At 43.6% G+C, this 12,349-nt stretch overlaps 1 protein-coding gene across 6 annotated transcripts in view; it reads left to right on the top strand.

The window, feature by feature from the left end:
• The window catches only part of LOC106582350 (semaphorin-5B), a 318,841-nt gene extending 309,058 nt beyond the window's left edge, over positions 1 to 9,783 (top strand). For 2 of the 6 annotated variants that reach the window (XM_014165375.3, XM_045704770.2), the window contains 5 exons: positions 2,717 to 2,791; positions 3,217 to 3,354; positions 6,128 to 6,172; positions 6,959 to 7,176; positions 9,381 to 9,783. In XM_014165375.3, the coding sequence (XP_014020850.1) occupies positions 2,717 to 2,791; positions 3,217 to 3,354; positions 6,128 to 6,172; positions 6,959 to 7,176; positions 9,381 to 9,551 (647 nt within the window). In that variant the 3' untranslated portion in view covers positions 9,552 to 9,783. The remainder of the gene's footprint in view (positions 1 to 2,716; positions 2,792 to 3,216; positions 3,355 to 6,127; positions 6,173 to 6,958; positions 7,177 to 9,380) is intronic. The other 4 variants (XM_014165378.3, XM_014165380.3, XM_014165379.3 and 1 more) reach the window with 4 other exon arrangements.
• Positions 9,784 to 12,349: the final 2,566 nt, after the last annotated feature.

Genomic DNA, 12,349 nt, shown 5'->3' with positions numbered 1-12,349 from the left:
GCAAAACTATAGTTTGTTAGCAAGAAATTTGTGGAGTGGTTGAAAAACGAGTTTTAATGACACCAACCTAAGTGTATGTAAACTTCCGACTTCAACTGTACATACATACATGTATACATAACATATACAGATAAATAAATACAGAAAAAAAGAAATAAGAAGGCATTTGAACCCAGTCTTGCACAAAGAGAAGATTCATATGGGAGACAAGCCTATACACAATCTATATACACACGTGCCATTTACCACATAGAAGCTAAACATAGTTTTTTACAATTTCATTATAGGTAGCACTTTTTCTTTTATTCCAGGCTTTATATAAATATTCCGTAAACGGAAATACACAATGGACCAAAAAATTATTCAGTTTCTCCTCATCACTCAGCCACGTAATGCCAGGGTTTATCTGGTGTGCTTTCTGGAACAAGAACAATTGTATATCGTGGTAGGAAGGGCAATAGAGGATCAAATTAGTTTAATTTTCTATTTCTTAGAGGTCACAATAGTTGCATAGTCTTTCCTAATCAATGCATTGCAAGTCTATCGTGATAATTACTCACTGATCAATACTGTGCCAGTCATTACCTTGTTAAGTCACTCCAGAGAGGGGTGTGAAAGAGGTGCATATTGGGAAATGGAGTTCCCATGCCTATTCCCTGCTGTGCTGGGAGGCAGCCCAATTGTGTCTAATAGTGTACCTTGTTGCCCAATAATGTGTGACGATAGGATGTGACATGTATACTGTCTATCTAACCAGGCCCTCTGCTCTGTGTAGTGTCTCTGTGTGGTGTCTCTGTTTCCTATAGGACTCTGTAATATGTATGAGTGTGAGCCAGCTATAGCTAATCCTGGACTGGGTAGAAAGTTACTCTCAGACGTTCCTCTGAATAAGCCCACAGCCCTAATGAGAGACAAGACTATATCTAATCTCTTGTCTAAAGAGTTTTTATTTTTTAATCTCATTCCTATCCTAATCCATTCTTTATTTCCTGGAGTTTGCTGGCCAGTGTCACTATTTATTGTGTTCCTGCTGCGGCGTCCTGTGTGTGTGTCTGTGTGTGGGGACCAGAAGGCCCCACAAGAATAGTAAATTAAAACATTTTTACCAACTGGGGACAATTTGTTGGTCCCCACAAGGTGAAATGCTATTTCTAGGGGGTTCAGAGTTAAGGTTACAATTAGTGTTAGGGTTAGAATTAGGTTTAGGTTAGGAGCTAGGGTTAGTTTTAGGGTTAGGGTTAGGTTTAGGGTTAAGGTTAAGTTTTCCGGTTGAGGTTAAGGTTATGGTTAGGGTTAGGGTTAGGATACGGGATAGGGAAAAAAGGATTTTGAATTGGACTGAATTGTGTGTCCCCACAAAGTGTGTGTGTGCGTGTGTGCATTCACTGAGACCGACCACAGTGTCAGGCAGAACAATGGGTTTTATCAATAGTCTTCTTCCTAAAGGCCAAACTGTCTTTCATATTGAATTAGACCAACTGTCAGTCAGTCAGTGGGAACTGAGGAGTTCGCCCTGATGGTAATTAAAGACAAGGAAGGGAATTGGTTTCTGTCTTTTACCTGGGCTGTGTCCCAAATGGCACACTATTCCCTGGTCAAAATATATAGGGAAGGCTTCCTGGGTGGCACAGCAGTCAACATTTACATTTCAGTCATTTAGCAGACGCTCTTATCCAGAGCGACTTACAGTAGTGAGTACATACATTACATTATTATTTATTTTTTTGTACTGGCCCCCCGTGGGAATCAAACCCACAACCCTGGCGTTGCACACACCATGCTGGCGTTGCAAACACCATGCTCTATCAACTGAGCCACAGGGAAGACTATAACAAAAGCACAGCACCGCAGTGCTGAGGCACCACAACAGCCTGGGATTCGATCTGCAAGCTGACTCCGGTTGTCAGTCGAACGGTGGATCCTCTGACACATTGGTGCGGCTGACACTCGGGTTAAGAGAGCAGGGTGATAAGAAGTAGGAGGCCAGGTGGGTCATGTTTCAGAGGACGCATGACTCCACCTTCGCCTCTCCCGAGCCCAATGAGGAGTTTCAGAGATGACCCAACGGACCTAAATTCAGGGAGAAAATGCTTGTGGCAAGCTGAACATGCTTGTTCAGGATCAGTCCTGGTTAGTACTGGGACTGGAGACCGCCTGGGAATACCAGGTGCCGTAAGCCTAAAAAAATAAGAAATATATAGGAAACAGGGTGCCATCTGGGATGCAAACAACCCTTTTCATCTGGTTAATGTTCTTTTTTGACGTAGGGCTAACACTTCTGTCTGTCTGTCTGTCTGTCTGTCTGTCTGACTGTCTGTCTGTCTGTGTGTGCCTGCACGCCTGCACGTGTGTTCACCTTCATGTGTGTGCCCCTGCTTGTGTCCACAGTTTGCCATGCTAATGTCTTGTCCTCATCTGTCTCCTGCTTCGGTACATTTACCGACAGGCAGGACATTGGTCATCTATTCCCTACAGATACAGTGAACCTCCAATTAGCCGAAAGACCTTGTGTCTGTCAGTCCCCGCCCTATCTGATGGCCTTGTCAGAGATGGCTTGATTAAATAGATTGTGCTAACTATTGAAGGACAGGAGGGTGTGTGTGTGTGTGTGTCCATATTAGTACAGCCTCAAGAGTCGCAAGGACACCAACTTCCTGTGACTCTGTCCTAATATGGATGCTGTACCGTGAGGGTTGTATTGTGTTGTTCTATGTAGACTGGTGTGGGGAGATCAGAGAGCACGAGGAGCAGCTTCGGCAGCCTGTGACTGAAAGGCTGACTGATAGGAGAGGTAAACAAAATGGCAGCCATCATTCATTGGGTGAATGGCTTTTGGCATCACGGGTTGGAAACCCGGGAGAGGGGGAGAGGGTTCTGGGAGAGGGTCTTTCCTGTTTACTGTACACAGGCGCCTGTCGCCTGGGAAACATCGCTAACGCTTGGCTCTTGACGAAAACATCTCGGCTATGCACTAAACAAACTATGGGTTTGCTTTCTCAAAACAGTTTACCTCACAACCACTTGGGTCTGTTTGTATATGGCTAGGGTTGTTAGGGTTATTTGTGGCTGTGCTGTGGTGGGGCTAGTTTGTTTGTTTTCATGCGCTTGGGTGGTCAAGTTAGGTTCCAGGCATGTTAAGAATGCAGCGGTTACCTCAACTCAGAGTGAATCCTTGGTCATTTGTCTGTGTACTGACATTCGTGTGTGTGTGCACAGGCGGCTGGATGGCCTGGTCTCTGTGGTCAGCATGTGATGACGTAGGGCTGCAGGTACGCAGCCGGGTCTGTGGGGCTCAAGGCTCCTTCCCCTGTGTGGGAAACAGCACTGAGCACAGGGACTGCAACGACATTCCAGGTGAGCCATACACACTTTCATCATATATGTCATCATCATCATAACCGTTATCATTGTCATCATCATCGCCATCGTTCATAATCATCACTATCATCATTATCATAACCGTTATCATGACATCATCCTGATCATCGCCATTGTTCATAATCATCATTATCATTATCATAACCGTTATCATGATCATCATCCTGATATCGCCATCGTTCATAATCATCACTATCATTATCATAACCGTTATCATGATCATCATCATCACCATTTATTTTTATTTATTTTTATTTAACCAGGTGGCCAGTTGAGAACAAGTTCTCATTTACAACTGCGACATGGCCAAGATAAAGCATAGCAGTGCAACACAAACAACACAGAGTTACACATGGAAAAAACAAACGTACAGTCAATAACACAATAGAAAAGTCTATATACTGTACAGTGTGTGCAAATGAAGTAAGATTAGGGAGGTAAGGCAGTAAATAGGCCATAGTGGTGGGCAGGTGCGGGCAGCAATCGATTGAAGAGCATGCATTTAGTTTTATTTGCATTTAAGAGCAGTTGGAGGCCACGGAAGGAGAGTTGTATGGCATTGAAGTGCATCTGGAGGTTTGTTAACACAGTGTACAAAGAAAGGCCAGAAGTATACAGAAGGGTGTTGTCTGCATAGAGGTGGATCAGAGAATCACCAGCCGCAAGAGCAACATCATTGATGTATACAGAGAAAAGAGTCGGCCCGAGAATTGAACCCTGTGGCACCCCCATTGAGACTGCCAGAGGTCCGGACAACAGGCCCCCGATTTGACACACTGAACTCTATCTGAGAAGTAGTTGGTGAACCAGGCGAAGCAGTCATTTGAGAAACCAAGGTTGTTGAGTCTGCCAATAAGAATGTGGTGATAATCACTCTGAGATAATAACCACTCTGAGATAAGACGCATCATACACATAGGGACAGTTTCTTGGACACAGATTCACAGAGTCGAAAGCCTTGGCCAGGTCGATGAATACGGCTGCACAGTATTGTCTTTTATCGATGGCGGTTATGATATCGTTTAGGACCTTGAGCGTGGCTGAGGTGCACCCATGACCAGCTCGGAAACCAGATTGCATAGCAGAGAAGGTACGGTGGGATTCGAAACGGTCGGTGATCTGTTTGTTATTCATAATCATCGCTATCATCATTATCATAACCGTTATCATGATCATCATCATCGCCATCGTTCATAATCATCACTATCATCATTATCATAACTGTTATCATGATCATCGCCGTCGTTCATAATCATCACTATCATCATTATCATAACAGTTATCATGATCATTATCAACGACATCGTTCATAATCATCACTATCATCATTATCATAACTGTTATTATGATCATCACCATCGCCATCGTTCATAATCATTCACTATCATCATTATCATAACCATTGTCATCACCATCCTCGTCATCACCTCCACCATTATCATAACCACTCTGAGATAAGACGCATCATACACATAGGGACAGTTTCTTGGACACAGATTAAGTCTAATCCAATACAAAAAAAGCATGGATATTCTCTATTGAAAGTGCTTTTTAGTCCATCCAGGACAAGGCTTAATCTGTGTCTGGGAAACCGGCCCATAGGTCCCCCTCCCTCCGCTGCTACTTCTATGGGGGAAAAATATTTGATTATTATTGTTTAATTCACACCTGCAGTGTTGGAGCTCGGACCTTAAGTATTTCACTGTACACTACAACTACATCTGTGACCCTGTGCATGTGGCTAACTCAAACATCTAATCTAATCAAATTTCCCCCACCAGAATAAGATCTTCTATCTTAATTTGTGCAAATGAAGTCTCCGTAAATCAGGCTTCTTAGAGTGGCTCCTCTGATGAGGACCTTGTTAAGGCTGTTTCCTTTCTTTTAGTTTTAACAGAGTAGTGATCTTTCTGTCCCTGGCTACCAGAGACAAGACAGATGCAATTAGCGTCACAAAAAGGCACCCTATACAGTGCACTACTTTTGACCAGAGCCCTATAGACGGGTTAGCGGTCAGCTTCACGAAAATGATGCGTGCGCTTCAAAGGCCGAGTGTTGTTATGGTTCTGGGTGGCCAGATAGCTAGCAACAATGACAAGAAACGGACATGTGGGACAAGAGCTCATTGTGTAACTGTTTTCAATAAACATTGGAAACCAAATATAGTTGACGTGCTATCAACAATCTAATCCCACCCTATCTGTTTTTCCTCATTGTTTCTAAACAACCAACCCGTGTATGTGTCCTGGTCATGAGTATCCAACTATATAGGGAATAGGGTACCGTTTGGGACGCGGCCCAAATCACATCTAATTTCATTGCAATTTTGGAGGAGGCGTTGGAAATCGTAAGGTCACTGGGATGGCGTGTGACACTCACTCAGGCGAAATTGCCCCAAAATGTAATCATAGGATGGCCACATCTCAATTAAAAACACACCCTCCTCTTCCCCCCTCTCCCTCCTGATGACTGACTTTAAGTGTCTGGTAAACATCATAGAAGCTAGTCTACACAACAATCCCAACTGTCTGACGTTTTCATTAGTGTTTCATGATGTATGTTTCTTTGTGTGTACTGTGTATATTGTGTGTACTGTTCTGTAAGTACCATCTACCAGTTCAAATTACAGTCTACTCTGAACCCTTGGGTGGTTTCCAGATATTTCTGTGCATGGTAAGAATGTGCATGTGCTGGTAGCTGACTGTTTGTCTGTCTCTGCATGTATGTCTGTCTGTGTGTTGTGTTGCAGTGATTCTCCCTGCGTCTGGCTTTGATAAGGACCAGCAATGCAGAGGTAAGTGGATTAACAATCACCTACAGTGTGTGTGTATGCGTGTGTCGGTGTATGCGTGTGTGTATGCGTGTGTGTGTGTGTATGCGTGTGTGTGTGTGTATGCGTGTGTGTGTGTGTATGCGTGTGTGTGTGTATGCGTGTGTGTGTGTATGCGTGTGTGTGTATGTGTGTGTGTATGCGTGTGTGTGTGTATGCGTGTGTGTGTGTATGCGTGTGTGTGTTCCATGAATCCTTTCATTCAGTCAGCAGGAGGTAATAGGAGCGCTGTAGGTACACCCCCCCCCCCCCCCTCCTCTAATTTAATCTCCATTTAGGGGGGATGCCACCATGTCCGTTTTGAAACCATGGCGATGCTGCACAAGCCTTTGAACCAATCATCAGAAGTGGAATATGCATGAGGGGGGATGACCATTATAATAAGGTGTAGGAACCATGCTGGGAAGGGTAATGGTTTCAAGGCTGTGCCGCCATGCCATTGGACAGCTTCTAGGTTTGACAGCAGGAGCACTGAGGAGGAGGAGCTTGATTCCCTTGAATGAACCACCATTTTACTAGCCTGGTCCGCAATATGTTTGTGCTGTCTTGCCAACTCCTGAGGTTATTGTCACTAAGAGTTGGCAAGACAGCACAAACAGATATGTGACCAGGCTACCACTTTGCTGCAATACAATATGTGAAGGAGGATGAGGAAAGAAAGAAAGAGTTATGATGAGATAACAGACACCGATAATTGAACTAAACATCATGACTGACCTCCCATCTGTCTGCTTTGTTGTTTTTGCGCAGCATTCACCTCTCTGCACCTGATAGCCACAGGTGTGTCCTGTTTCCTGGGGGCGGGCCTTCTGTCCTTCCTGGTCTATGTGTACTGCCAGCGCTTCCACAAGCCCTCGCAGGAGTCTGCCGTCATACACCCAACCACACCCAACCACCTCAACTACAAGGGCAACACCACACCAAAGAACGAGAAGTACACGCCCATGGAGTTCAAGGTATTGTCACAGGTACAGTATACAAGGGTTGTCACTCACACAGACACACACGTGGATAAATACACACACAGACATGCATATACACACACAACAGGCCTGACTCCTCTGCATGCAGACACGCGTGCATAGACACACACACATCCACTGTTGTTTTACTAACCTTGTGAGGACACACAATTGATTCCCATTCCAAATCCTAGTTTTCCTAACCCTAGCCCTAACCATAACCCTGACCCTAACCTTAACCCCAAAACTTAACTTTAACCCTAAACCTAACCTTTAACTCCTAAACCTAATTCTAACCCTAACACTAATTCTAACCCTAACCCTAAACCCCCTGGAAATCGCCTTTTTCTTTGTGGGGGCTTGCAAAATGTCCCCAGTTGGTCCAAAAAAAATCTGTTTACTGATCTTGTGGGGACTTCTGTTCCCCACAAGTATAATTAAACATGTCCACACACACACACACACACACACACACACACACACACCACACACACACACACACACACACACACACACACACACACAGACAAACATATACACACACGATTGTCTGCGTAGCAAAGAGATGCTGTAACCAGCCATTCATATGGCTTTGAGAAGATTTTCCTTATGTCTAGGGTTATTTCATTATATGAGGATGTGTAATGGTGAGAGCTCAGAACTCTTATCTGTCTTCACCTGGTTTCCTTACTCCATGGTGTCTTCTGCCTGCTCATAGCCTTAGTCCTTATTAATGGGCCCCATTAGGCTGTGATAGCCACTGACTCCCGCTGACTCCCGCTGCTGTCTATAATGCTGGAACCATCATCTCTTGAGAAAGCATCAGCCAAAACATTGAGGTTGGCTCAGCTATACTAAATTCAATAATAAATGTAAAGTCAAGCTGCACCTGCCTGCCCCACCTTTCCTCACTCTTGGACCTAACACCTGCGTGTGCCTATGAGCCACCTTCCGATCCCATCGATCCGTCCCACCGTGGCATTGCCCTTCATACGTACGTCAGGGTTAGCCTTAGAACCAAGGTCATGATCCACCTAGTATACATAGTTCCTTATTATTTTGCCCCCTAATTAGTCAGGTACTGTGCTAGGACAGTCTATCTCAGATGATGGTTGGTGCTTCTCAGAAGGACACCTGATTTGTTTTTCTAAAGCTGTCAGCTGCCAGCTGGCTGAGTGATGTGTTGTGGTGCAGTAGTTGAGGCTGGGTTCTAATACCTGGCACTGATGATCAGAGCCATACAGTGAGAGCAGAGGCTTAATAGAATAAGGATGGCTAGGCAGGTTTCATACCACAGGTAGCTAGCTAACTATTAGCCTGGCATCTTAACTGATGTTGCTATGTTTAACCTGTGAGCACAGCATTCAGTCTGGTTTAACCAGGTTAGCTAGCTAGAGCCACTCGCTCAACTTGAGAACTACTGCTGTTATCATTGGTCTTTCTTCACAGGCCCTCACCGCCCTCCTCCAGGGCGTTTCAAAATGGCCGACATTGTTGTGCATTTCACTGATTCTGTAACCCAATTACTGAGCAGCGTTTGGGCCCAGAGCTGTTAAGATAAATTACATTACTGAGCAGCCCTCCATAGTGTTCCCTTCGTCGGCTTGTTGTGGCTTCTAGCCGCCGCAACCTGCCTGTAAAGTGCAAGTGCATTACATTAAGTGTGCGTCCCAAATGACACCCCATTGCCTATATAGTGCACTACTTTCCAAATTGGCCCTGGTCAAAAGTAGTGCACTATAAAGGTAAAAGGGTTCCATTTGGAAAGCATCCTACAGTAAAAATGTATTTTGTGCTGTTTCCTCATTTAGAGGGACCTACTATAATTTATTCATCCCTCTCATATTTGTTAATTGATTATGCTTGATTTATGGCTGATAAATCACATTTTGTTGAAGTTTTCTACCTTGCTTAAAGATGCACTTCCAGTACCCAGCACTGTAGCCCACTTTTCAACTTGTAAGAGTATAATATATGGATATTGCTCCTGTCTGAGTCATTGGTAAACTAAACCATCTGTTATGGTACTGTTATGGAACTCTTATGTCACTGTTATGACTGTTTTCTCTACTCTTCCCACCTCACCCAGACACACACTAACAGTATGTTACACTTTACTGAACAGTACGTACCTTTTACACCCGTCAGTGTTTTCTGTCTAAGTTTGTAGCCACTGTCATCTGCTATGATTGTCTTCTCTCCTCTTCCAGACTCTGAACAAGAACAACCTGCTCCCAGACGAGAGGTCTAACTTCTACCCAACGCCCCTGCAGCAAACTAATGTTTACACTACCACCTACTACCCCACAGCGCTGGGCAAATACGACTACAACAGACCTGACTCCTCCCCTTCCCCTTGCAGGACCTATAACCACAGCTGAGACACACACCCCAAGGACCTCAGCCCCACCTACCTACCCAGACTGAACTGAACTTCACCCCCATCACCATGGTGACAAATGCCATGGTGACTGAACACAACCTAAGACCTGAATCTCATTTTTGCTCTCTTTTCCTTTATCCCATGGTATCGCCCAAATGGTGGGGTGTGTGTGTGTGTGTGTGTGTGTGTGTGTGTGTGTGTGTGTGTGTGTGTGTGTGTGTGTGTGTGTGTGTGTGGTGTGTGTGTGTGTGTGTGTGTGTGTGTGTGTGTGTGTGTGTGTGTGTGTGTGTGTGTAGGGAGGGTATACCTGGAACGTACTATCAGCACTCTGTAGGGGTGGATACAGTATGGATGCTGATGCCTCCCCTAGACTCACTAAGTAGAACCAGGAACCTGATCGTGGTACCGGACATCACAGTGTCAACGTAGTGCTTTGATGGAGAGCTGAATGATGAACTCTATAAGACACTATAAGCTACAGTAGGGAGTTGGACAACGACTTATCCCTGTGGAACTTGACAACCTGAGCGCCTTACTGTAGGTGTTGTGTTGCTATTCAGAGAGGCTAGAGGTGGCCTTAAGAAATACTCAAAATGGCCGCATCTTCTCCTCTCTGGTCTGTCTGGTCACCTCTATGAATGAGTCTCTATGACACCAACATCCCCTCTGTTTGCAGCATTTATCCCCATTATTAACTCAGAATTCTCCCAACAACAAATGCAGTTACCCAGAACAACCCAACCGGCGCATATCCTGGTGTCTGTCCTTGCTTCAGTACAGTGGTTGCAAATCGTGAGGGAACCAAAAAAATTACTCAATTAATTCAAGAGATCAACATCAGTTATTTTGTGTTTGGAGGTGGATGGATGAATGCACTCAGCTCACCTCATCACATGACATGAGGAGGACAAGAACCTGGGACTTCAGCTCTGCCATGTTTTTGGGTGGTACTAGAGGACCAGGGGAACAGAGGCACATCCATGGATGGCAGCGTGTGATCGGTTATGGAAAAACACTACCTATATTGGTCCACACAGATACAGACATACTCATTGCTGGATAGACTCTAGTTTTAATCTGCTTATGTCCAAACAAGGCCCCACACATCAGGCTGCCTAGCTGTGTTATGTAATGTATAGGTAGGCTTCCCAGGGAACGATCTGAACATGGGATAGAGAGCTGAGATGTCTGACTGAGAGAGTTGGAATCAGTTGATGGGATACAGTAGATACAGATTTGGGTTGCATCGGGTGCCTGTCTGTATGCAACAGAGAGGATAATGTGGGGTCAGATTCGATAAAGACTTCTAGAAGGGAATTACCTTGATTCTAGAAGGGAATGGATACATTCTACTGAGTACTGAACCTACCTACTACCGCTCAGTTTGCAGAACTGGACTTCAACCGCATTTTGATATGATATCATACAAGCTAGGATAATAAGCTAGTAGTGTGGCACCTTTTTTTAAGTGGTTTTTTTATGAGGGAGGTTATTTGTTTAATGCTAGAGAGAGAACAGTAGTATAGGAGGAAAAGTTTTATTTCACAAATAAAAGATGATTCACTTTTTACTTTCTCATCAGTTTCACATCACAAAATTCATTATTTTTTACGTTTTTCAAAGCAGCTTAGTAGCCAATATGTATCTGACATATTTTACAAATCAGAACAAAAAAATAAAACACAGATTTACGTAGAAGCAAATATAAGTCTGACTGTAGCAAATATTAATGGATCCCTCTCTTAACATTGCTAAATCATGCTTAGAAATACTTTGGTATGAGATTAATGTTTTGCTTGTGTGTGTATGTTTGCTTGCTTCGTATGTGTATGCCTGTGAGCTTGAATGAGGAGAGGAACAGACAACTCTATGTATTTTGTACAATGTAAATGTATTGCTTTATTACATATGACTGTATATGACGGGATCTGTAAAGGACTATGTGCATTCTTTCACACATTATGATGATGGCACTTCTGATGTTCCGCTGGGTTTCTGTGTGTTCCTCGTATAAGATGTTAATCATTGTAAGTTAACGAGAGCTGCGCGGTTCTCATGGGGAAGCTTGGATCATAAAGGAATTTGAGAAACACAACTGAGCTATATTTTCTTATTATGCCTGATGTTATGCTAATTCAGCAGCGATGCTTCTAGTTCCTCTCATAGAAATAGAAGGATTTTATTCTATCATTCTAATTCTATAGTTCCGCTATATGCACGAGAGCTCTATCTGTACATAAGAGACAGCCTTCAATCTGCAGACCATTAATGACATCTAAAGGTTAGTATAATGTAAATGTATATTATTGTATAGCTAACACTGTTTTTTGTTTGTTTGTTTTGTTTGAAGCCTTATAGTTGTAAAAAAGTGCAGCAGCTATGTACACACCAACCATGGGGTTTGTAAGGGGATAGAGCTTGTCATTGTGACTGGTTGACTACGGCCTAGACATCTTTTCCAGGGATGTAATCATTCCACCGATTCTATTACAAAATGTTTCGCAAACTGAAGCAAACGGAATGAAACGAAGAGGGACGTACATGAATTTGTCGAATAAAAGCTCTTGTTTTGCTCTTAAACGGTTTCCGTAATGAATACACAACTGCTGTTTTGTTACTTTGTGCAGATGTACAGTTTGGCTACATCTTGTGTAGTATCTTAGAGTAACAAAGATAGCCTGTCGTTTTAGAGACACTCATGCCAGTTTAATACAGAATCAATGTCACCACCACAATAAAAAAATTATAATTAAAAGCCCTACCTTAATAAAAAATGTAAAACAAGAACGTGATACA

This window comes from Salmo salar, chromosome 21 (genome assembly GCF_965601325.2).
Source record: "Salmo salar chromosome 21, fSalSal1, whole genome shotgun sequence".
Lineage (NCBI taxonomy): Eukaryota > Metazoa > Chordata > Actinopteri > Salmoniformes > Salmonidae > Salmo > Salmo salar.
Note: the sequence above shows the minus strand (reverse complement) of the source record. Positions and strands in the feature narration are given on the sequence as shown.